This window comes from Rhamphochromis sp. 'chilingali', assembly GCF_963969265.1.
Source record: "Rhamphochromis sp. 'chilingali' genome assembly, chromosome: 2".
Taxonomy (NCBI): Eukaryota; Metazoa; Chordata; class Actinopteri; order Cichliformes; family Cichlidae; genus Rhamphochromis; species Rhamphochromis sp. 'chilingali'.
The window spans coordinates 23006858-23030292 of NC_137930.1; the positions used below are offsets into that span (position 1 = coordinate 23006858).

The following is a 23435-nucleotide window of genomic DNA, read 5'->3' on the forward strand; positions in this document are numbered from 1 at the left end:
ACCAAAGGCCATCCTGATGCTAATAATGCTAATAAATTTCTAGAGTATAGGTAACAAAGCAGTTCCTGGGATTCATATTTATATGTTAAATATATAAACCAACTTAACGGTATAAAAATGGTAACAGGGAATAAAAGCTTCAGTAAAACATCAGTTATTCGTTAGCAAACTCTTGCTATGAGTTACTGCAGTTAATGTGTTTGCTAACTGCTAACGAAGCTAACCGAGTGCTAATGCTAATAATATTAATGCCATTTAGAGATATTTAGAGATAAAAATTGACATGTTAATATAGCTATCACCGGACATTTTTATGTATATATTTGTAGGGCTTTCAATAAAATTCTTCATCTTTAGTTGCAAATTAAATTGAATGAAACTACCATAGATAGTTGCTCACCTCCCATTTTTTCGTATGTATACAGGAAACAGACTAACGTAAAGAAACATTTTATTTTATGAGCATTTTTCATGACTGACATGGGCAATTTTCACAAATGTAACACATATGTCAAAGTGCAGGCCTGTGCAGTCACAGACAGCTCCTTCATGGTACTGCAGCAAGGTGCCAATAATAACAATTAGATAGTATAGCTAAACATTTACACTTTTCATTCATAAACACAGAATTTGTATACACCCAAATACAGGCTATCCTCTTGCTTGGTACTTGTTGGACTGGCTTCTGTGAAAGTGCTGAGTAGACAACTGCTAAAGGAAACATTACATTTGCAAGTCAGTATCCAGCCAACCTACCAGGAAAACAGTAACAGTGAAGTGTAGCTCTACTGAACAAGAAACATTATAGACATAGAAAACCAATAAATGCAATTTAAGTATAATAAAAGTGCTATAAGGTCGTAAAACAGACAAAGTTGAATGATTTCTCTATTGATACCTTGAAAAGGTCTATAGCTAGGTTACATTGACATTACATTGATTATTGTTGCTCTATGTTTATAATAGATACTTGTGCTTGTGCTAGTTTTAGTTAAACAGGTGTATGATTGGATATGGTGCTATCATTTGTAGGCCATTAACTCTAGAAATTATACACAAACAACACCTGTCTCAACGGTTATTCTCGCTTTGTCACACGCAGTTTTTTGCTGGTTTTACAACTAGTGAGATACAGAGAGGCCAATTTACGTGGTTCCTCACCCCAAGTTTTTTTTTTTTTTTTGTAAGATATTTCTTTGCATTTTACACCAGTGAAATAAAATGCATACGCACAACTCTCTGAGTGATTTGATGCTAAATATAGGATGAATTGATGTGTGAGAGAGGAATGTCTTAAAAAATGTCTTGTATGTGTCAAACAGGCTTTTCTGCTCACAGTTGGCACCAGCAGAAAGAGTAACTGCTAATGAGTCTGGATACCTTCTGGTTTTTCCACATTGTTCCTAGTGGCATCTGAAAGAATGAAGTCGGGCCACTCCCCTTACCTCACTGGTGTCTCTGTGGTTGTGTGTGTATGTGTGTGTGTTTGCATGCATGCCTTTAGGCCAGTGGGGCGGGGGCCAGGCCTCTCAGGTGTCCTTTTAGTTCCTGAGTCATCTGCCAATCACAATGAACCTTTCCTTCCTCCTTGTTGCTGCCATTCAGCAGATCTTTTCCTCCTTTCCCTCCCTTTACTTGCTGTTCAGAGTGAAAAAAACGACGCAGGGAGACGTAACCACGAGTTTGGTCTAGTTAATATGGACAGGAAGCATGATGAAGAAGGTAAGGGAAGATGGTCCAGACTTGGGCTTGTAACCTACACTTAAAGGCTGCTAGGTGGATATGAGACTTGTTTGCTATACACAGCTCTGAGGCTTACTTGCAGGCTTCTCTGTGTCTGCGTGTTGAGTGGCTGTTTCTGTGAGTGCACAGCGATATAAAGCCGGTATAACACAGTGGTTTGCTTTTCTCTCCACAGGACTTGAGAACTCACAAGCTGGCTGATCATATGATGTCGCTTTAAAGAACCCAGAGGGGGTAAGTCACGCTTCACATTTGAAAATATTCCTCCTATAATGAGATTGGTTTTACTTTTATTTCTCTGAATACTATTATTATTATTAAGCCATTTCAAAACTTTTACTTCATTCGATGTGCCTGTGTTCCCTTTTTTCCCTCTAGTATCTTTTTTTCCGTTACCATTTATACTTCTCCTTTAATTTGTGTTAACCATCCCCCTAGCATGTAATTTTGGTGAGTATATTCCCATGCAATCTAAGCAACTTCTCGTGACCACACTCAGCTCAGTCAGAATATGTCTAAATGTTGTGGCTGAAGTCACCAAGTTTTATTCTTGTTCTCTCTTTTATTGTGTCTGAGGAATGTTTCCGCAAAGCTTCACAGCCGTCTGGCTTTCACTGGTAAAGTTTTTATCATCAACAATGCTACCGCATATAATCTGGTGCAAAACTGTTGCTGTATGAAACAAAAGTCTATCAAGGAGAGATTGAAATCAGGACAGCGCCATCGATGTTCAATGTGTGAGGGCTGCCCGTTACTTTTTAATTTTTATACCGTGCATTTTTATTACCGTCTGGAGAAATTAAAAGAAAAAGAAAAGCAACAATTTAAGCATTTTGTTTTCAAACACAATCTGACTCATTTAGAGTTTTCTCTCTTTGTTGCCTCCCATAATGTAGCACTTGCTGCACGCTAACAGGAACTGAGAAGTGAGCACCCACACAGGAAATGTGGTCTATCCCGGATGTTGGTTATCTGACGTGAATAAAATAATGAAGATAGACAGAAACTTTTCAATAAAAAGGCATTTTCCAGAGAGAGAGTGGCATAGATGAAGGTGACATTAAAGTAGTTGAATAATACTGATTATTATTTCCTCCCAAAGTGCAAAGGCAGGTGGTATTTTGGCCTCTGTGTTGACAGGAGAGACATCCATGACACTCTTTTGTTTGTGTCGATAACAAGCATTGTAATTAAAGCAGAGACCCGGCTTTATCCACAAGCCAGGTTCGCAGTGCGATTTGGCGATAAAACGATAAACGCAGATTGCAGACAGTTAAACTGCTCACCAGAAGCAACCCCTCAGCCCCTCCCTAGGCCTCGATTCTCTATCCTCACCATGTACACCTCTGACTCTCTCTTGCTTGGCTGATTTTCTGTGGTCAGGAAGTACAAGCGTGCTTCTGTGACATTTTACTTAAAGCTTGTTGCACTGCATAACTGCAAACACACACCAAGAGTTTGAGATCCTTGCCAAATGAACATGATGGGATAAAAATAAAATTACAGACAAAACTGGATTATGTTGCCATACAAGTGGTGAGTGCAGTTTAACTATAATGATAATCTGTATTTGAATGGCGGCAGTTTCTTTACAACTAAATATAGCAGCGTTTTATGAATGGCTTTTTTGTCTGTCAGCTAATCATCTCCCCCCGGGGGTGTTTCTCCATTTTCTTTTTAATGCGAGATTCAAAGAGCTTTAAAACGTGGTAGTAGTTTGATCTTTTGTATTTTTTTCCTTTTTTTAAAATTGTTACAGATCTGTGAAAGGCAGCACCCGGAAGGGGGCTCACCTTAAAAAGTTCCTGTCTGTCATTTGGCCAACGAGGACATTTTGTAGCCATACATCTGCAGATTTTACACCTCTCACCACAACCCACAAATACACTGATAACTACTGAGAGGCGCTTATGGAGGAGGACAGCTTGTGCACCTCTCAGACAGTTGCTACAGATTCAGTGCTTCAGCAAGAATCGAGTAACTGTATAGATCATCAGTCCATCAATTGGGAAGAGGAGGCAGCAGCATTGTCGGATCAGGCCAATCTCAGCCCTAAGAAGGGCTGTGATGCCTCTGAGGAGGCGGAACAGTGGGGCCAAATGATGTGGCCAGTGTGTCATGTCAACTGTACCAGCCCCCCACTTTCCTTTGCTACAGTTCAATGGGACATGCCCGATCCTGCTGCAGAGCAGCCTCTGCTCATGACTGACAGCAGCTCAGCCAATGAGCTGGACTTTGAGGATGTCAGCGCTGTGACGAATGAAGGCAGCACTTCCCCATCACTTCACGAGTCTCAAGAGGATGTCAGCGCTGAGCTTTTCAAAGCGGAGAGCAGGGAGGAAGAAGCTGGCCTCGATCCACAACCTCTGAATTCAGAACCTGAGTGGACAGGAAGTGACACTGAGGTAAGGTTTTTTATTTATTTATTTATTTTTAGATAGATAAATAAATAAAGATAGATGGATATAAAGAAGGTGTGTGTGAGGTTGTTAGGTTGTTTAGGATTTTCTTTTTCCTGAGTGAATGTTCACACATTTACCTACAGTTTCCTGTATCGTTAACCCTTTCTTTACTGAGCATAACTCAGCATCTCTGTCTTTGGGTTGCTGTGGCAGGTTGAGCAGAGTTAGGTGGATCAGGGTGGATGTAATGTTAGTCAGATGAGCCTCAGCATGTATCTTCCTGCTCGCAAACCCACGGGCAATCACAAGTTTTTCTCTCGCAACTAATGTTCAGTGGCTCGTCTTGCAATTTTCAGCCATGTGATGCTGCAGATGTGCAAGAGCTGGAGACACGGTGGAAAGAAGACGAGCTGGTAGAGAGTAATAACGGTATGTATCACTCAGAGTTGTTGTTAAACATTCATGGCCTTGATGGCTTGCCTTTCAGTAATATTTTCTATAAGTTAACTGCATGCAGTCGTATTCACACGCTTCTAGTCCCATTGAGAGCAGAATCGGAAGAAGAGGAGGGTCGCTCAGTGACATCACATCCCGCTGAAACTGAGGAACTAATCGATACTGCTCTGGGAACTGGAAGCTCGGATGAATATGTGGACAGCTTTGTAGATTTAAAGCTAGAAGAGGAACAGAAAGACTCCTGTGTTCTGCTGACTGGGCAGGAGGAGTCAGGAGAGTCGGAGGAAAAGCGAACTTCAGCAAATGGTGACAAAACCGAGGAAGAGAACGAGCAGTGGGGCGAGGTAGAAGAAGGGCAGAGTGAGGCAAACGCATCCTGCAGTGAAGAAAGTGTCATTTGTCTGATGAATGTGTGAGTATCATGAGCTTGAAAAAGAGGAACAGGAAGCATGTGCTAACATTAAACCCACTGAGTGAAAAGTGTGAATAAATCATCTGTAAAACGCTGTTGATATTCTATACCGTCACTTGATTCTGAAACCAAAAAGAACTCGGTATGTTTAACACCGATTGCATGACAGAACATCGTTTAATCATTTCTGACACCAAGTCAGCAATGATTTTTCAAAAAAAGCTTTCTGGGTGAGGTCGACTTATTACAGTAACTAAATAAAACCAAGAAAAATCTTTAAGTCTACAAGATTGAGAACTTGACATTGTTCACAACATGTCAGTAAATTTAAAGGAGATTTGTTCAGCATTTAATGAAAAATGAAAATGAAAAATATGTTTGCAGAATGTCAGCTCAAATATAATTATCACATTATTTTTCTTAACAAGAGTGTGACTGGGTATTAGGTCCATACTGAAAGAACCAGAGACTTAATTTTGCCAGAACATCTTGAAAGTACTAGCAAATGTTGTCTCGTCTCCCGAGAGGAGGATGTTTTCACACCCATACAAAAATTTCTGCTTTCTGACCAAAGTATCAAATTCTTACTGACCTTTTGATAGTCAATTCTGCATTTTATTTAAATTCAGGTAACAAAATCTGCCACAATCATACTCTCAGCTACTCCTGTCTTCCTCAAAGGGGGTCGACAAAGAAGGATCCACGCTAGCTTTTGACCCCATGAGGCTGGGTTTGGGTCTCCTCCCAGTCCCAATTCTACATTGCTCACTCAGAAAATTTAAGTTATTCTGACTGCTGTCCATTCTCAAGAAACAATTTCTCCTAATTTAACCATGTAGTCTAAACTGTATGCAGATTTTCTAAGGAAACGAGTTTGCATAATTTTTTAAATAAATGTTAATCTAGATATTATGAGGAGGGAGTTGCATAGCAACATAACAGCTCCTATGCAACATAACGATTTCTGTGCAACTGAGTGTGGTGGCGATATATTTTGATATATTTCCTGGTAATTTCTAATAATAGCTCAATACTGCTTTTAATAATAAATGCCACCACTGTTGAATTTTAGGTGATGATTATTAGAATAGTAGGTAGTTAAACTGTAAAAATAGAACAATGATGGCACTGACACCTATCAAATAGTGCTATCACAACTCCAAAAGACCCGAAGATTGTGGTTGGTATGTAATGGTATGTCTTTAACGCCTACGTGCTGTTAGCTAAATATACTTCTTTGACCGAAGACCTCCTACTCCTCATCTGGGTTTTTGTGATATAACACTTAATGGTTACTAATACACAGTTTCTCAGCTGCATTTTGATGTTTCTATGTTGCATTTAAATTATTTTGTCATCTAACACCAAACAAGTTGCGAGCATGATCGCTAAGAGCAGCTTTATTTAAAGTAGTGGTGTTGACAGAAGCCACACAGAGAAACAAGTCAGTAAATATCATGCAGAAGAGGTTGATTGACATCTCTGGCCCTCGCTAACTTCGTATCCTTCCATTGTGTCATGCAAGTTTTGTTTTTTTACTGTATAGTATTTTTTGCAATAACTGCACTGCATATTTCGTGCACTTTTTAGGGAGGTACATCCAGAGCCCCTTCCAACTGATGACACTGGAGTGTCGACAGAGGCAGATAAGCTAGTGGATCTGCCACCCCCAGAGCTTTTGGAGGAAAGCCTGCAGTTCAGCGCTGAAGAGGACCAAGAGATACTGAACCAGTTACATGAAGATCTCACCAGTCGGACAGAAATGTGTGAAGATGTCGAACAGAACGTGGAGCCTGAACAGCCAGAAGCTGTGGACAATGACGAGGGAGCAGCGTTACAGGTTTTAGAAAATGCAGAGAGGATAGAAAACAAACAAGAGCTGGTTGAAAAACTGGAGGATTTAAATTGTTTAGAGCAACAAGACTGTGTTCAAACAGCTTTGCAGGACACAGACACTTCACTGCAGCTTGAGGTGCAGGACAGAGAGCCCGAGCATCTCGAGGTGACTGAAAACCCAGAGCAGATACCAGTAGAGGGGTCACATGAAACCGAGGAAGACGCTGACCACTTAGAACCACCCCAGCATCTGGAAGAGTCACCAGAGATGGAACTGACAGACCAGGTAATCCAACCTGACGATGCAGAGCAGCCAGAGGAGTCTCCTCAGTTGGAGCAGGCTGTTTGTGTTGAAGCTGAAGACCCTGGAAAGGCAGGGCAGCAAGAAGAGACAGCGCCTTCAGAAGACGATAAGGAACCAGTAAATACAACCGAAACTCAGGAGTTAAATGAGGAGGAAAAACAGGGTGAGACTTCAGATCTAACAGAAGATGTTAGGGGGACTGAGGATGGAGATTTAGAAACAGTAGTGGCAAACGGAAAGCAGCCCACGTCCCTGGAGATAGCGGTGCCTCTTATGAATGGAGGCGAGGTGGACAGAGAGAAGGCCCGCATCCTCGCTGAAAAGCTGTTCAAGTTGGACGAGATTCAACGTGGAGATGTGGTGAAGCACTTAGACAAAGAGTAAGAGTATATATTTTAATAGATTTGAATCATTTTAGTCTTTTGGTGGTGGCTCCACAGAAGAGCTCCAAGATCCGTATGTTTGCAAATGTGTGCTCAAACACAACAGATTATATCTATGTTAAATTTTATTTTTGTGACACATTTACAGTTTCCAACTTGTGAAACGCTTTAAATTAACTATAACCAGGTTACTTAAATCCATGTTCAAATGCTAAAGAAATCCAGAAGTGGAGACTTCGACAAATCTTCACACCTTTTTAAATGCAAAAGCATCCATTATTATTATGATTATATTATAATTTAAGCGTGCATACGTGTAGTAAATATCTCATAATTTTAATCTACATTGAGTCCTATCTGTTTTTGTGCAGAATACTTTTAAAAATGTAAAAGAAAATTCTGAATTTTGGACTAAATACTAGGACATATGTTTGTGTCTATGCTAGCTACCACCTCTCACCACTGCCAGGTGACAGAAGTAGGCTATGACGCACATATTATATGCTTTTTTTAAGTCAGCATATGGGTTTCACATTTTTTCAGATGTATATATAAATTGTTACTAATCATCTAGTTTTCTGCCAAAGGCGGTGGGCCACTGCTATATATTGTATATTTTAAATTATTTCATTTATGATCTTAAATCATCATAATTTGCCCAAAAGAGACAACTTTGCGTTGTTTCGAAGGTGCTGATTTACTCTCAGCACCTTAGGGTTAGGTGCTGAGAGCAGGCAAGAGCAGCCAGGGATCGCACACCAACCCTCTGAGTAGCAGATGACCTCCTCTACCTCCTCAGTTGCAGCCACCCCAAACATATGAAACCTTAAGACCTAAAAGGCCCGCCTGAATTAAAACTCACTCTTCCCTCAAATTGAAAAAGCCTCATAACATTGAGTCACTGAAGCTGTTGCGGAGTGGGGTTGGGTAAGGAGGTTTGGGTGTGTTAATGCTTTGCCGTTGTATTGAAGAAGTCAGTATTTTTTCGTAACACCACATCCTTCCCCATGAAATAAAATTACAGATGAATGTGGCAGATAAATAAAGCGGTGACAGTGCTGACGTAGTTTATTTTTTCTTCTTCTCTCTTTTATTTATTTATCAATTGTTTTTATTTAGTAACGACTTCAGCCGCGCTGTCGGAGAGGAATACCTGAAATTCTTTGACTTCACCGGCCAAACTCTGGATCACTCCCTGAGGTAATAAAACAAACAGAAGCTTGGATTGCCTCCACCGACATCTCCTTTTAAAACGGAGAGGTTCAGAGAGCGTCTCCTAGTCATTTTCTTTCTTTCTTAGGTCTTTTCTCAAAGTGGTGGTGCTGATAGGAGAGACGCAGGAGAGAGAGCGCGTGCTGCAGCATTTCTCCTGCCGCTTCCATCAGTGCAACCCTGACTCCTTTTCCTCCTCGGGTGAGCCTGTTGTGTCGTGCTGCGAGATACAGAGATAGGAACTTACATTTAACAGATTCTTGCGTCAACATCACTTTTCTGTTTTTTTAATGTCCTCAGGGGCTGTGTTGGCTCTGACATGTGCCCTGATGCTTCTCAACACTGACTTGCATGGACAGGTAGCAGACATTTGTGGCATTTAGAGCAATCATTGTAAACTTTGTGCTGTAATCAAACATGTGTTGTGTGTGTTGACAGCATGTAGGAAAATCCATGTCGTCTTCTAAGTTTGTGTCAAACCTGGATGGAATGAATGATGGAGTGAACTTCAACAAGGATCTCTTGAAAGTAATACTTTCCTAGATTTTCAGTTTTTCCTTTGGAGAGCTCCTTGAGAAAAGTTCAGTCCTGATTGATGAAGCTTTTTCTCTCTTTGCAGAGTCTTTACAACTCCATAAAGAACGAGCCGCTGGAATGGGCTGTGTAAGTAAAGCGATTGTGCGTTAGTCCTCCTCGATTTTAATGCGTGATCTCACTCGCATATTCTTCCATTTTATGTCAAAGTGATGAGGATGAGCTGAAGAACGTGGTGAATGAAGATCCGGGCGACAATCCACGGCTGCGCTCAAAGGTTAACCCCTTCCTGGACATTCCTCATGACAAAAAGGCTGCCGTCGTCAAAAACGGGTTTCTCCAGAGAAAGCTACACGCTGACATCGATGGCAAACGCAGTGAGTGCGACACAGATACACATCTGAGATTCACGCTGCAGCTTTAGATACACCATCTACACATTACAGCTACAGAAGCTGCTCATGCCACGAAGCTCCCAGTGCACTGTTTCTGTGCACCAGAGGAGGTTTGGAGCTCTGCAGTTATTATGTCAGCAGAGCGTTGCTGACTTTTGCTCACAAAGCGCCTCAGCACACTGTGACTTCACGTGGTCTTCCACTTTGTGGCTAAGTTGCTGTGATGCCTAAATGCTTCCACTTTGCAATAATTCCACTTCCACAACTAGTCATGAAATATCTGTGAGTTAGGGACTTCCTAACAAAGTATTCCTTCCTCAGGATGTTTTCCATGTTTTAGAACAGATAAATAAGGTATGTTTTATCCCATCTGGTCTGAAACTTTGAATTTGAATTTGAAACTGTAGATTTTAAACAATAAAAGTGAAACTGAAAAGACTAAATCTGCTCTGGAAACCAACAAAATCTTAAATTAATTTGAAAATAAACTAAAAATAATCCCCTAAACTTTACTCTTTACTTGCCTCAAACATATAACGCTCTTAAAAAAATGGAAATAAATGTATAGATGTGCGCATGAGTACAGTTATTTTGAATTATCAAGAATATTTTGTAAATCGTTTGACGTTTTATCGTTCCAGTCTGTGCCTCAAAGTTACCGCTTAACCTCGTGAGGCAGAACTCTTACTTGTAACACCTCAAACTGAGAATGAAGCAGATGGTACAGTGGTGTAACGAGATTTTACAGTCACTGGCCACTTTATTGAGTACACAGGTTCAACTGCTCGGTAACACAAAGATCTAACCATCCAGTCGCATAGCAAAAACTCATGTGAATAAGATCACACAATGAAGTTCAAAACAAACATTAGAATGAAATGAGATGAGGTTGGTTGTTCGTGACAGACGGGATCATCTCATATTTCAGAAACTGCTGACCTTCTGGGATTTTCCCCACACAACCACCTCTAGGGTTTACAGTAAATGGGCTGAAAAAAGGAGACAGTAAGCAGCAGTTGATGCCAGAGGTCAGATGTATTGATGCAGCAGCTGAGTGATGCTGTCATGTCAGCGTAAAGCGTAATCTCTGAGGAATGTTTCCAGCAAATTGTTGAATCTGTGCCATGAAGACTTAAAGCAGGTCTGAAAGCAAAAGCAAAGTGAAACTAATAAACTTCCCACGAGGGTTTATTTAACTAAACTGTGATTTAGTGATGCAGTCAGATATTGTTTTGAACGCTTAGCTGTAAAAGGCTAAGCGTTCAAAACAACGCTTAGCCTTCCCTGCCGGGCGGTCGGCACGGACACCTCAGTTTATAAATGCAAGAAGTTGAGAATGAGGCGATGTAGGATTTGAAATTGACACCATAGGTGCATCTACTAAAGATCTCGAAAAACAGTTTTGAATCTCAGTGACCTTGAACAAGATTTTCAGAATGTTTTGAAAACCTTGTGAATGCGATAATTTGAGAAGGAAATCAGCTATGATTTTGAGATTTATACCATATGTGCATCTGAAGGCTGAGGGCTAACGCTGGCAGCCACCAGTATTTCTTTGCAGGAGGAGGTTTGGCGAATTTTAAAGAAGTTAACGTCTCCTTTGCATGAGTTTTGTTACTAAATGCTGGATGCTTCTGTGTGGTAGCACCATGGGGAAAGAGAAGCTGGAAGACTTTTGATGGAGTGCTTAAAGGAATGGTCCTTTACTTACAGAAGGTCAGTAACTCCATTCCTGCTTTGTTAATAGTGTAACAGAGTCTATTATACAGAATATAGCATTATTTCCTGTGTTTTGTGATTGTGCGTTTCTTTATGTTCCTTCTTATGTGTTAGAATGATTATCGAAGGGATCAGCACATTATAGAGGAGGTGGTGAGCGTGCATCACTCTCTGGCTGAACCAGCAGCTGATTACACCAAGAAGCCACACGTCTTCCGTTTGCAGACGGCCGACTGGAGGGTTTTTCTCTTTCAGGCCTCGTAAGTCGCAGCACGTCCAAGCCGAGCATACATATGCGGGTTTGTGCCAAAGAGTCCAACAGCCGGTGTCAGAACAGCCATTTGTTTTTCTTGTCAGGTCCAAAGCGGAGATGAATTCGTGGATCAGCCGCATCAACTTAGTCTCGGCTCTTCACTCGTCGCCTCCGTTCCCCGCTGCCGTCGGCTCCCAGAGGAAGTTCCGCAGACCGATCCTCCCCGCATCGCAGTCGGCTGAGACTCTGGTACACACACACCGAGCTGTCCACTCAGACAAACCACCACTTTGTGTTTGTGTTTTGCTGTGGACATGCTTCATTAACCTTCACGTGACTGAACTTTTTGCTCACTAGAAGTGACAGAGTAGGCCTGTTATATTTTAATTTGTTTTTAATGGCTCTATTTGTGCTTCCTTTAGTCTAGAATAATGTTCTAATGTATTTATTTACGGTTTTCAATCATCTTGAGACAAAATGGAGTTAAAAATAGCAAATTAGGTTTATTTAGATAACCCTTGTCTTTTACTTCTCATAAAACAAGTGTTCCTTCGCTCGATAATATTAGAAAAATGTACATTTTAATGTATTTTGGTGTCTCCCACAGCCAGCATAAACATAAACGCTACAGTGATATCATTTCTTTGTTTCTTAAGTCCTGTTTTGAAGATTAGCCTTTTCTGCGATCTTTGTTTCAAAAAAACGGATAACACGAGGAGGAGCTGGTTAGACTGGGAATCCACTGACTCAGTTGTCAGCAAATAAACATACCACAGATAATCCTCCATTTTGAATTTATACAAAATAAACCTCATTTTTTTTGTCATTATGAGCTGAAATGAGAGAGAATTAGACTCATCAGGAAAGAGTTTGACCTCCAGATAGAATGCAGGTTTTAGGCCAGTCCACATGGGTTTTATTTTTTCCAACCTGGGAGCTACGTCCATGTTTTACACCAGCGATGTGTAACTCGTTTTACATCGCCCACTTTGACCTTAAGTGGGGCAGACCAGTGAAAATCCCCTTTTCAGTGTAAAGAAGTTTAACTACACATTGAATCCCTCAGATATTGTCATAGGAGAAAAAAAAGAAGTGCAGTTACAAAAATGCTGCTGTAGTAAATGGATGAAAGCTGTCAGCATGACTCTTTGGGCTTAAATTGTAAGAAATAGATGTGTAAAATTACAGAAAAAGGTTCTAGCAGATATGTCTCGATGCATGCTCAATCACCCGGGTAAGGAAATCTGTTCTAGGAACTAATTCATTCGTGACTTCACTAAATGTTTGTTTTGTTTGATATTTTATCAACAGCACAAGTTGTAAAATCTATGAAAATACAGTAAAGTACAGAAGTCTATGCCCTCCTTATAATTTTCCACTGGGCCAGGTTGGCCCCCCAGCCCTATGTTTGACACCCCTACTGTCTGTGGTGGCTGTAAATATTGAAACCATTAGAGGCATTTTATACATTTTGTATTTCAGTAGACGCATAGTGTGTCCAGCTATAGTGTGTCCAGCTATAGTGTGTCCGATAGTGCTTCTCTGCTGTTGTTTCTGTTGGTTCCTCACCAGTGTTTGTGTCACATTTATTTACATGAAGCCTCTCATGTGTTCCCTGTGCAGGAGCATCAGCTTCAGTCTCATGCAAAAATGCTGGAGTCCTTCAAGGTGGACCTCGAAAACCAGCAGCAAAGCACGCTGGACAGCAAAAAGGCCAAAGCCCGGGATATGGAGGAGCACCTGCAGTACCTGCAGCATGAGGTGAGATGGACCCAGGATTTTATATCCATATATGATTATTAATTGAGCCACTCATCAGCCTGTGTCCCACAGATATGTCGCTATGAGACCTACATTCGGGTGCTGGAGGGGTGGAAGAGCGTGAAAAAGACAGGCGACAGCGAGTTAAACGCACCAGACCTGAACTCGTTTGATAAAGCTGTATGCGCTGACTCTCTGGGAGAGGAAGATGATGTGGATGGCATGCTTAAAAAGTCCCACTCAAGCCCTTCTCTGGAATTGGAGGTGGCGCCTGCAGCAGTGGTCAAAGTCAGACGAAACATCTCTGAGAGACGGACGTATCGCAAGCCCATCATTCCCCGATGGAACAAAGAGGTCTGAAAGCTGCTTCGCTCACAGATCACACGACCAGTTTATATCCTTTGAAAGTTTAGATTCATGCACGCCGGAGGTGCGCTGACGTTACTCTTTTTTTAGTTTGTGGAAGCACCGAGCAGAGAACAAAGAAACACCCAAGTCTCATCTAAAAACTGCCTTAGCAACTTATTGATCTTGTGCACTTTTCAATAAAGATAAACCTCAGGTAATCCATAACCTTCAAACTCCCTCAGGACCGAGGGGAGACCCTGACCTAATTTTTTGAGTGACTTAAATTCCTGGACCTAATTTATTTAGTATTGTTTTAATTTTTGAATTTGAATTTTTGTTTTTCGGTACTCAGAATGGCACAGATGTTTTTCACCGTGCTTTGCACCACAAGAGGGTACTGTAGCACAGGATATTGCGCTGTGATATCGCCCTGCCGTCCTGTCTGTTGTGAAGTGGTTTTTCTAAAGAATCCTCATTGCACTTTTGTTTTTCTATACCATATGTATGAAATGTTTATTTTCTCTCTCTGTTACATGTTTTGTTCAAATGAAAGGTTCCTTTTCCACAATAAAATATAACTTACATTTATTATTCAGTATTCTGGAGACACTTTTGGTTTCAGCTCCTGTTATTTATCATCACTTTTTAGCACATTTTCAAGACAACCTTGTTTTTATAGACACAAATGCCGTCACTGATATTAGAATATCTGCCATAAAGCTCAGAGATACTTGTGTGGCACTTGTTTTCACAACAAAATGAATCTGAATCGATTTTTGGACTGTAATTTATTTGTTTTGTGCCGTCTTACATATCTTATAATTGTATTTTTGATCCGTTAAAGACTAAAAGTTTAATTGATTTTATTAGTTACCCCTAATACGGTTAAACGTGTGTGTTTGTTGGTTGGATTTCTGGCCAGTGTACTCTGTTAGTTTGACGACAAAATGCACACTGCATCTTAGCTCCTCTATTTTTGTTTTTAACTACAAAACTCGGTCATAATGGACTCATCAGCCATGTTATTGGGCACACATTGTCAGTACCTCGCTGGATCCAGATTCCTCAGAGATTTTGGGCTATAGTAACATGAAAGCGTCACACAGGTGCTGCAGATTTGTCAGCTGCACATCCAGGATGTGAACCTCCCGTTCCACCAGATTCTAAAGGTGCTTTTATGAACTGAGACCTGATGACTGTGGAGGCCATTTGAGTACAGTGAGCTCCTTGTCATGTTTATGAAACCAGTTTGAGATCATTTGAGTTTGAGCTGGGATCAGCATAGTCAACAGCAATAATCAGGTAGGCTGTGGTGTTTAAACAATGCTCAGCTGGTACTAAGTGGTCCAAAGCATGCCTAGAAATTATCCCCCCTCCCCATTATGCTACCATCAGCTGCCTGAACCCATCCATGGTTCAGGCTGCTGGGTCAGTGCTTTCATGTTGTGTACTCCAACCTGCGTCCCTACCATCCAGATATAACAGCAGAAATATAGACTCATCAGACCAGGAATTGGTTTTCCAATAGCCTCAGTTTCCTGTTCTTAGCTGACAGGAGTGGAATCCGCTCTTCTGCAGCTGAAGCCCATCTGCTTCAAGGTTTGGTGTGTTGTGTGTTCAGGTATGCTCTTCTGTATTTTTTACCTTTTACCTTCATCTCAGCTCGAACAGTCTGGCCATTCTACTCTAATCCAGAGTCTCCTGTTTGAACTTCAGCGTGTTGTCTTGATCACATCTGCCCACATAAATTTGTTTCTTGTAAACTTGTTTGGCTGAAGTGTCACCTCAAACAAGGAAAATCTCTGGCTCTCACAGACCTGTAACGTCTTCTGTAAGAAGCTTTTCTGTCCCCCACTCGTTACCTGTATGAATGGCACCTGTTTGAACTCATCATCTGTATAAAAGACACCTGTCCACAGCCTCAAACAGTCAGACTCCAAACTCCGCCATGGCCAAGACCAAAGAGCTTTCGAAGGACACCAGGAAAAGTATTGTAGACCTGCACCAGACTGGGAAGAGTGAATCTACAATAGGCAAGCAGCTTGGTGTGAAAAAATCAACTGTGGGAGCAATCATCAGAAAATGGAAGACATACAAGACCACTGATAATCTCCCTCGATCTGGAAAAAAAAATGAGCAAGATGAAAACAGACATTGTACAGGAACAGCTTTAGGAAGCTGGAGGGGAAGTGAGTAAACGAGTGGGAAGAACACCTCGATACATTTAATGATCCACCGAGAGCGCCGACAGTCCAAATAACTGCTTGAAAACTGCGAGAATATATGGACGTAATTGTGTTATTTCTGGCTCTCGCTATGATGATCCTCTGCTGGGATCTGAGGCAATAAAGAAAATGATGATTATGATGATCTCATTTCAGCACTTATGTTATTACCTGAGCCAGATGACTACCTGAGTGGGAAGGCCTGCCGCTGTGGAGGAGTGCAAGAAACAGGAATAAAGAGGATTTTTTAGTATTTAAACTGGTGTTTTCCATCTGCTGATATTTACATCGGTTTATTACGATATAGATGCTCGTTGTATATACAGTAGGGCAAAAAAGTATTTAGTCAGCCACCGATTGTGCAAGTTCCCCCACCTAAAATGATGACAGAGGTCAGTAATTTGCACCAGAGGTACACTTCAACTGTGAGAGACAGAATGTGAAAAAAAAATCCATGAATCCACATGGTAGGATTTGTAAAGAATTTATTCGTAAATCAGGGTGGAAAATAAGTATTTGGTCAATAACAAAAATACAACTCAATACTTTGTAACATAACCTTTGTTGGCAATAACAGAGGTCAAACGTTTACTATAGGTCTTTACCAGGTTTGCACACACAGTAGCTGGTATTTTGGCCCATTCCTCCATGCAGATCTTCTCGAGAGCAGTGATGCTTTGGGGCTGTCGCCGAGCAACACGGACTTTCAACTCCCGCCACAGATTTTCTATGGGGTTGAGGTCTGGAGACTGGCTAGGCCACTCCAGGACTTTCAAATGCTTCTTACGGAGCCACTCCTTTGTTGCCCGGGCGGTGTGTTTTGGATCATTGTCATGTTGGAAGACCCAGCCTCGTTTCATCTTCAGAGTTCTCACTGATGGAAGGAGGTTTTGGCTCAAAATCTCACGATACATGGCCCCATTCATTCTGTCCTTAACACGGATCAGTCGTCCTGTCCCCTTGGCAGAAAAACAGCCCCATAGCATGATGTTTCCACCCCCATGCTTCACAGTAGGTATGGTGTTCTTGGGATGCAACTCAGTATTCTTCTTCCTCCAAACACGACGAGTTGAGTTTATACCAAAAAGTTCTACTTTGGTTTCATCTGACCACATGACATTCTCCCAATCCTCTGCTGTATCATCCATGTGCGCTCTGGCAAACTTCAGACGGGCCTGGACATGCACTGGCTTCAGCAGCGGAACACGTCTGGCACTGCGGGATTTGATTCCCTGCCGTTGTAGTGTGTTACTGATGGTGACCTTTGTTACTTTGGTCCCAGCTCTCTGCAGGTCATTCACCAGGTCCCCCCGTGTGGTTCTGGGATCTTTGCTCACCGTTCTCATGATCATTTTGACCCCACGGGATGAGATCTTGCGTGGAGCCCCAGATCGAGGGAGATTATCAGTGGTCTTGTATGTCTTCCATTTTCTGATGATTGCTCCCACAGTTGATTTTTTCACACCAAGCTGCTTGCCTATTGTAGATTCACTCTTCCCAGTCTGGTGCAGGTCTACAATACTTTTCCTGGTGTCCTTCGAAAGCTCTTTGGTCTTGGCCATGGCGGAGTTTGGAGTCTGACTGTTTGAGGCTGTGGACAGGTGTCTTTTATACAGATGATGAGTTCAAACAGGTGCCATTCATACAGGTAACGAGTGGGGGACAGAAAAGCTTCTTACAGAAGACGTTACAGGTCTGTGAGAGCCAGAGATTTTCCTTGTTTGAGGTGACCAAATACTTATTTTCCACCCTAATTTACGAATAAATTCTTTACAAATCCTACCATGTGAATTCATGGATTTTTTTTTTCACATTCTGTCTCTCACAGTTGAAGTGTACCTCTGGTGCAAATTACTGACCTCTGTCATCATTTTAAGTGGGGGAACTTGCACAATCGGTGGCTGACTAAATACTTTTTTGCCCCACTGTATATCACGTTTTAAACTGTAAACCGTGAACAGTAATTTATGCTGGTCATTTACCTGATCATACCTTCTTCAGACTTTTGGACTCCCTGAAACTGAGGCAAAGAGTTTTCAACTATTGATCAGAGGATGATTAAACCAATAAAATTATTCAAGGTCTGGAAAAAACAAAACCTGACACCCGAAGAAGAAAAAAACCCTCAAAAAGTGAAAAATATAAAGTCTGTCTGTGATGGTTACCCTTAACCCATCTGTGCCAGCAGTGTCAGACAGCAGAGCTCAAGGTGTGTACACGTCGGTTCTTGTCTGTGTGTCTGTGCATATGTGTGTGTGTGTGTGTTCCTGTCTAGCTATCTTTGTGAGGACTGAAAATCTGCATTCTACTATACTTGTGAGAACCAACAGTGACCTTTGAGGACACACTCACCGGTCCTCACAAGTTTGAAGGCCTTTTTGAGGCTCAAAATGTGGTTTTAGTGTCAGGGTTACAATTAGGTTACGGTTAGGTTTAGGGTAAGGGTCTGGGTTAGGCATTCATTTTTAATAGTTAGGGTTAGGGTAAGGGGCTAGGGAAACCATTATATCAATGAAGGTCCTCACTAAGATAGCTGAACGGGCTTGTGTGTGTGTGAGTGAGATCACTGCTCTAGGTGGCACGGGTCCTATTTTGTGATCTCTCAGGCTGACATGTCGAGCAGCGGCCGACCTGGGGTGACCAACAAAAGAGCAGGATGTCTAGAACCACCACCACCCCCACCTCTAAAGACACACAAATTCCCCACACAGGAATGTGATGCGACAATAAGGAAACACAATGAAGAGCACAGACAATACAGACAAGCACACACCGTCCCGTCTGCGGGTCAGAATCGGATGAACGCACTGAACAAATGGACGTTTCATTGCACCTGAAGCTGTTTTTGTATATTTAGATCTTTTCCCCTCCTGGACGGACAGACATGAGAGAAACCCGGGATTCTCCATCAGGCGATGAAGCCCAGCTTGTCCTCTGAATGGAAACTGTCTCCATTCATTCACGGAAATAACAACAGCTCATTAAGATAAAGTCAGATTGTGCAGATGAGGGTGACTGATTGGCCACATGAGTGACGGGGGCCCGGGGCCGTCACAGCACCTCCAGAGGGGCGGGGAGGGGCCGACGCCATCTCGGCTAACCTACATGCTCTCGGGCCTGTGACGAAATGTTACAGCGAGAGGCAGCCATTAGCGTCTCCTGCTTTTCCAGCTCAGACACAAACGCTTTAATAATGGTTTACATTCCGGGGTCGCAATCTGTGCCGAAGGTGCCCGTTTGGCGGTGGCGTCGCAGAGGATCTCTCGAGCGGGAGCACTTCTCACATGGCCTGTGGACCATGACTTCAGCCGGTGATGGTGGTGGGCCTGTTTTGGAGTGACCCTCTCTCTCCTCCTCCTCTCCAAGAACAATAACGAGCAGGCTGGAGCAGCAGGGGCTGCATTAGCTGCTGGGTTCAGAGGGCATCCTTTCCAAGGAAGTGGCCTGTTTTTTTTGTCCAATCTGCGCTTCTCCATTCTGGAGCTTGATGCGTCTCAGTCAGGCCTGGATGGGTAATTAAAAAGGCAAGACCTCAAGTTGTGATCATTAGGGGCCAATCCAGAATAGACCCCCCTTTCCGCTATGACTCGTAAGGCTTCCTCATTTCATTGTGCTTCTCTCCTCCCCTTGTGTGTACACGAGGTGGCTTAAACATTGCTCAACCTCCACCCTGGGTCGCACATAAGCCGCAAAACACCTGAAAACACTGCCAGCAAACATAAACTTCACCACAATCAATCCTGTGCCCTTTTTTTCTGCCCTCAATGCTCCTCCTGATGCACATTCTCCATCTGCCGCTGACGCCTTGCACGCTCTACTTGTTACTTTTTATCTGCACTAACACTTCATTTCTCCCACTCTAGCTATTGAAATGTTTCTTTGTCTCCCCTCCACCCACCCACCGCCTCCACTGCCTCTGTCTTCACCCTCCGCTCTTGACTGCTGCTGTTGTGCTGTGTGGCTTTCACCGTCCAGGGCCCTTGAAGTCTCTTTGCGGTCCTCTCATGAGTTTCGTCTCCCCACTCAGACCCCACTTGCCTCTTTCACCGAGACATTAACTCCACTCTTATCCTCTCACGCTCTTATCCAGCGTCCCACGCTCGATATATTTTTTTGAGGCAAATTTATCTTTTTGCATCGTTTTGGGAAAAGTCTTTTATCGCTGTAATCTGTTTTACAAGAAACAGGAGGTACTGTAGGAAGACATCTGCCTTTTTTACTCCCATTTTTTTCCCTTTTAACTGCACTCATTAGTGTGGCTTCTCTAGCGGCCAGACATTCTCATTTTATTTGCCAATCAGACCCAGTCCAAAGAAGTAGAGCTCCTTTTCCTTTTAGCAGCAAAGGAGCCTCTCTTGTTGAAAAGAGTTAAGCCAAGTGCCTTGCTTGAGGGCATTTTAATGCATGACCTCTTTTTACCCTTCATCGTCCACCCACACACACACACACACACACACACACACACACACACACACACACACACACACACACACACACACACACACACACACACACTCAAGAGTCTGACAGTACTCCTCAGGCGCAGACTGTGGTTTTTTTAGATGCAGGACAAACAGAGGGTCAATGCGGCACGCAGAGCGGATCGGGAATGTTTAACTTCTTTATCTCGTTTCATCTTTTAGCCCGTACAAGAATAAGTTTTCGAAGCAGTTCTAGGAATATTTGTGTTCTTCCTTTGCTTGGTAATCTTTGATCTTCTGTGTGCGGGTGGAGGATAAATCAGCACAATCAGCATGTCTGTGTGACGTTGAATGAGGTGTTTGTCGGCCGGGTGTTTGACTGCACTGGCCTCTGCAGGTCAGTCCTCTCCCTCGGGGCAGGACCTGATACCTGGAAGATTTTATCCACCTCCGTCGTGTGTGTATAGTGCTGCATGTGTGTGTGTGCTTTGAAAGGTGCGTTTTTCTTGATGTCTCCTGGTCAATAGTAGCTTCCTGCCTTCGGGGTCTGAGTGTTGTTTAATAGGCCGGTATGACACAGGGCACCTGTGTTTCCTCCTTCTACCTGCTCCGACACAGAAACAGCCTCTGTTTGGCCACTTTGCTCTGTTTGACTGGCACATTTGTTCCAGCTGCATTAGAGTTAAAGATGGAGGAGATTAGATAACTTCTTGAAATTTGAGAGAGGTGATATCATTTGAAGTCTGCTCAGGTGTTCTGAGGCCTCTTTTCGGGCCTATGACAGAAAATTGACTTACAGTGAAATTTAGATGATGATTGCAGTAGGTGGTTTGGTCCTCCACCTTGAACTAGATAAAGGTCATAACCACAATATACAGTACTGTGCAAAAATCTTGAGCCACTCCTTCTTTCTTTTTTTTTCTTTTTTTTTTTTTTGAGGAACATGGGAAATGCGTGCAGCAAGTTATTGAAATACGTGTAATGGATGCTGGCAGCCTTTTGATCTGTTCTCGGTCAAATTGATCCCACACTGCTTCAATAATGTTGCGGTCTGGGCTTTGGGGAGGCCAATCCATGGCTGACAGTGTTCCAGGTATGCTTTCATCATTATCAGGCTGAACAACAAAGCTGTTGCCAATCAGAGCCTTTCCAAATGGTATCGCATAGCAGATCAAAATCTGATGGTTTTATTACTCCACCAGACCTGTTGCCACTGATTTTCAGTCCACCCACATGGAAAAGAAATAGTAATAACTTATATGATTTACTCATGAAAGTGGCCACTTTCTCATTACTTTCATATATTGTTGTAGGAAGTATCCAAAACATACAAGTTTCATTTATATAATTTTTCAAGGGATCTTATATCTGTTTTCACTCTTGTATGCTTTTCATACAAGTTTCACACAAGACAGATACAAACTTTATAAGATTTATATATATCTTTTCCATATGGGCAGTTTTTGTCTAATATGGCATACCTCAGCCTGCTTCTTAAGGAGATCATTTTTAGATACTGTTAATACTGCTGTGGATAGTTTTTCAGAACGGCTGCTTCTTCTTTTGTCCTCCACGCTGCACACTATACATAGATATACCAAGTTTTCAGCTAATAGCTCTTTGCGAATCACCTTGTTGATGCATAAAACAATTAAATGGGAACAAATGATGTGTTTGTGCAACAGGCAGATACAATTTAAAATGGGTTACTTGCTATTGTCTGTTGCTCTGTTATGTGTACACACTGCACAGGTTCATCCCTTAAGTTAAGAACTTTTTATGCTTGTTTGAGTGTTAAGTGGCTTAACAAAACAATGATGATATTAATAAAAACATTCCTCTGAAAATGGTCAGGTGCAAGGATTGGACTGAAAAGAAAATCACGACATCATGAACATGAAATTAGTTTTACTATTGAAACTACCCCATGATATTGATCCTCAAAGCTGGCCGTAGAAAAAAACCTCCTCTCCCTCCCCACAAAATGTACACTTAGAAGATCTGTTACCTTCTTTGTCTTGTCATTGTTATCGCTGGTATTGGGGTTTTGAATAGCGAGGGCTCAGAAATGCTGGATAATAATAATTAGTTTATCAGTAGTAGTGGAAATAACAACAAGAAGGCACGAGTATAGCATCCACATGATACTGGGTTTTTTTTCAATGCAGCGTCAGTGGAGAGCCTTCACCACACCCGTGGTATCAGTCAGCCGTTGCAGTGCAGCCGCAGACTGGTTGGACATTTTCTGATCAACTTCACCGGTGATTATATAGAAAAGGTGAGTTTAACAACCTCAGTTCATTCATTCAGAGACACACAGTGACGACTGCAATAAGCTTCTGACATGGCGTGTGACGTTTCCCTGCTTCTGCATGGGTAACAGTTAGAGAGTCAGCCTGTGAAATCTATGGAAATATATGAACTGAGGCAGATCATACATTTCATACAACTCAGCTAAATGTTCAATAAGTCTTCCCAAACCACCGCTGTGGTTCCTGTTATATTGGCACGTAAGATTGCTGGATAGTGGTCTGGACTGAGTAAACAGGCTAAATACCTGTACGATGAATCTCACTTCCATTAGCCTTTACGCTACCCTACTGTGGGAAGTAGTTGCTGTATCACAGAGCTGCACAGAACCAACACTACAGCTGCCAACGTCATCACACTCGTACTCATCATTTTCTCGTCACATGTTCTTCTCTTAAATGCATCCATGGGGTTGCACATTTCCCTGTAACACACTTCTGCCCCTTTAGCTCTGTTAAAGAAGGAGAAGTTCAGAATAATCATTTAGAGTAATTAGTGATAAGGTAATGGGTTCACTCACACAATCTGGGTCTAATCAAGGGTCACAAAGAGGTTGACCCGGGCGGGGCCCGCCTGGCAGCGCTGCCATTCACAGTTAAAAACAGCGGCGTGTCCTGCAGCTCATTTGGGTGGACAAACTCTGCCAGCCTACATTATACGTATTCGTCAGGCTGAATTGGTGGGCCAGTATCTCGGGCCCAGAGATAAGTGGAGAACTTTC

General features: G+C 42.3%; 1 protein-coding gene across 2 annotated transcripts; it reads left to right on the forward strand.

Annotated features, from left to right (window-relative positions):
* The first annotated feature begins 1593 nt into the window (after window positions 1-1593).
* LOC308392211 (uncharacterized protein) lies at window positions 1594-14356 on the forward strand. Of its 2 annotated transcripts, none has more exons than XM_080875150.1 (17): window positions 1594-1722; window positions 1919-1977; window positions 3503-4148; window positions 4502-4574; window positions 4683-5013; window positions 6604-7533; window positions 8656-8736; window positions 8837-8949; window positions 9049-9107; window positions 9187-9276; window positions 9368-9411; window positions 9493-9659; window positions 11323-11393; window positions 11511-11656; window positions 11754-11898; window positions 13273-13410; window positions 13483-14356. In XM_080875150.1, the coding sequence occupies exons 3-17, from the start codon at window positions 3654-3656 to the stop codon at window positions 13768-13770; spliced, it is 3171 nt and encodes a 1056-aa protein (XP_080731276.1). In that variant the 5' UTR covers window positions 1594-1722; window positions 1919-1977; window positions 3503-3653; the 3' UTR covers window positions 13771-14356. The 2 variants fall into 2 exon arrangements, with proteins under 2 accessions (XP_080731276.1, XP_080731277.1); XM_080875151.1 differs by having other exon boundaries at window positions 4698-5013.
* The last annotated feature ends 9079 nt before the right edge of the window (window positions 14357-23435 follow it).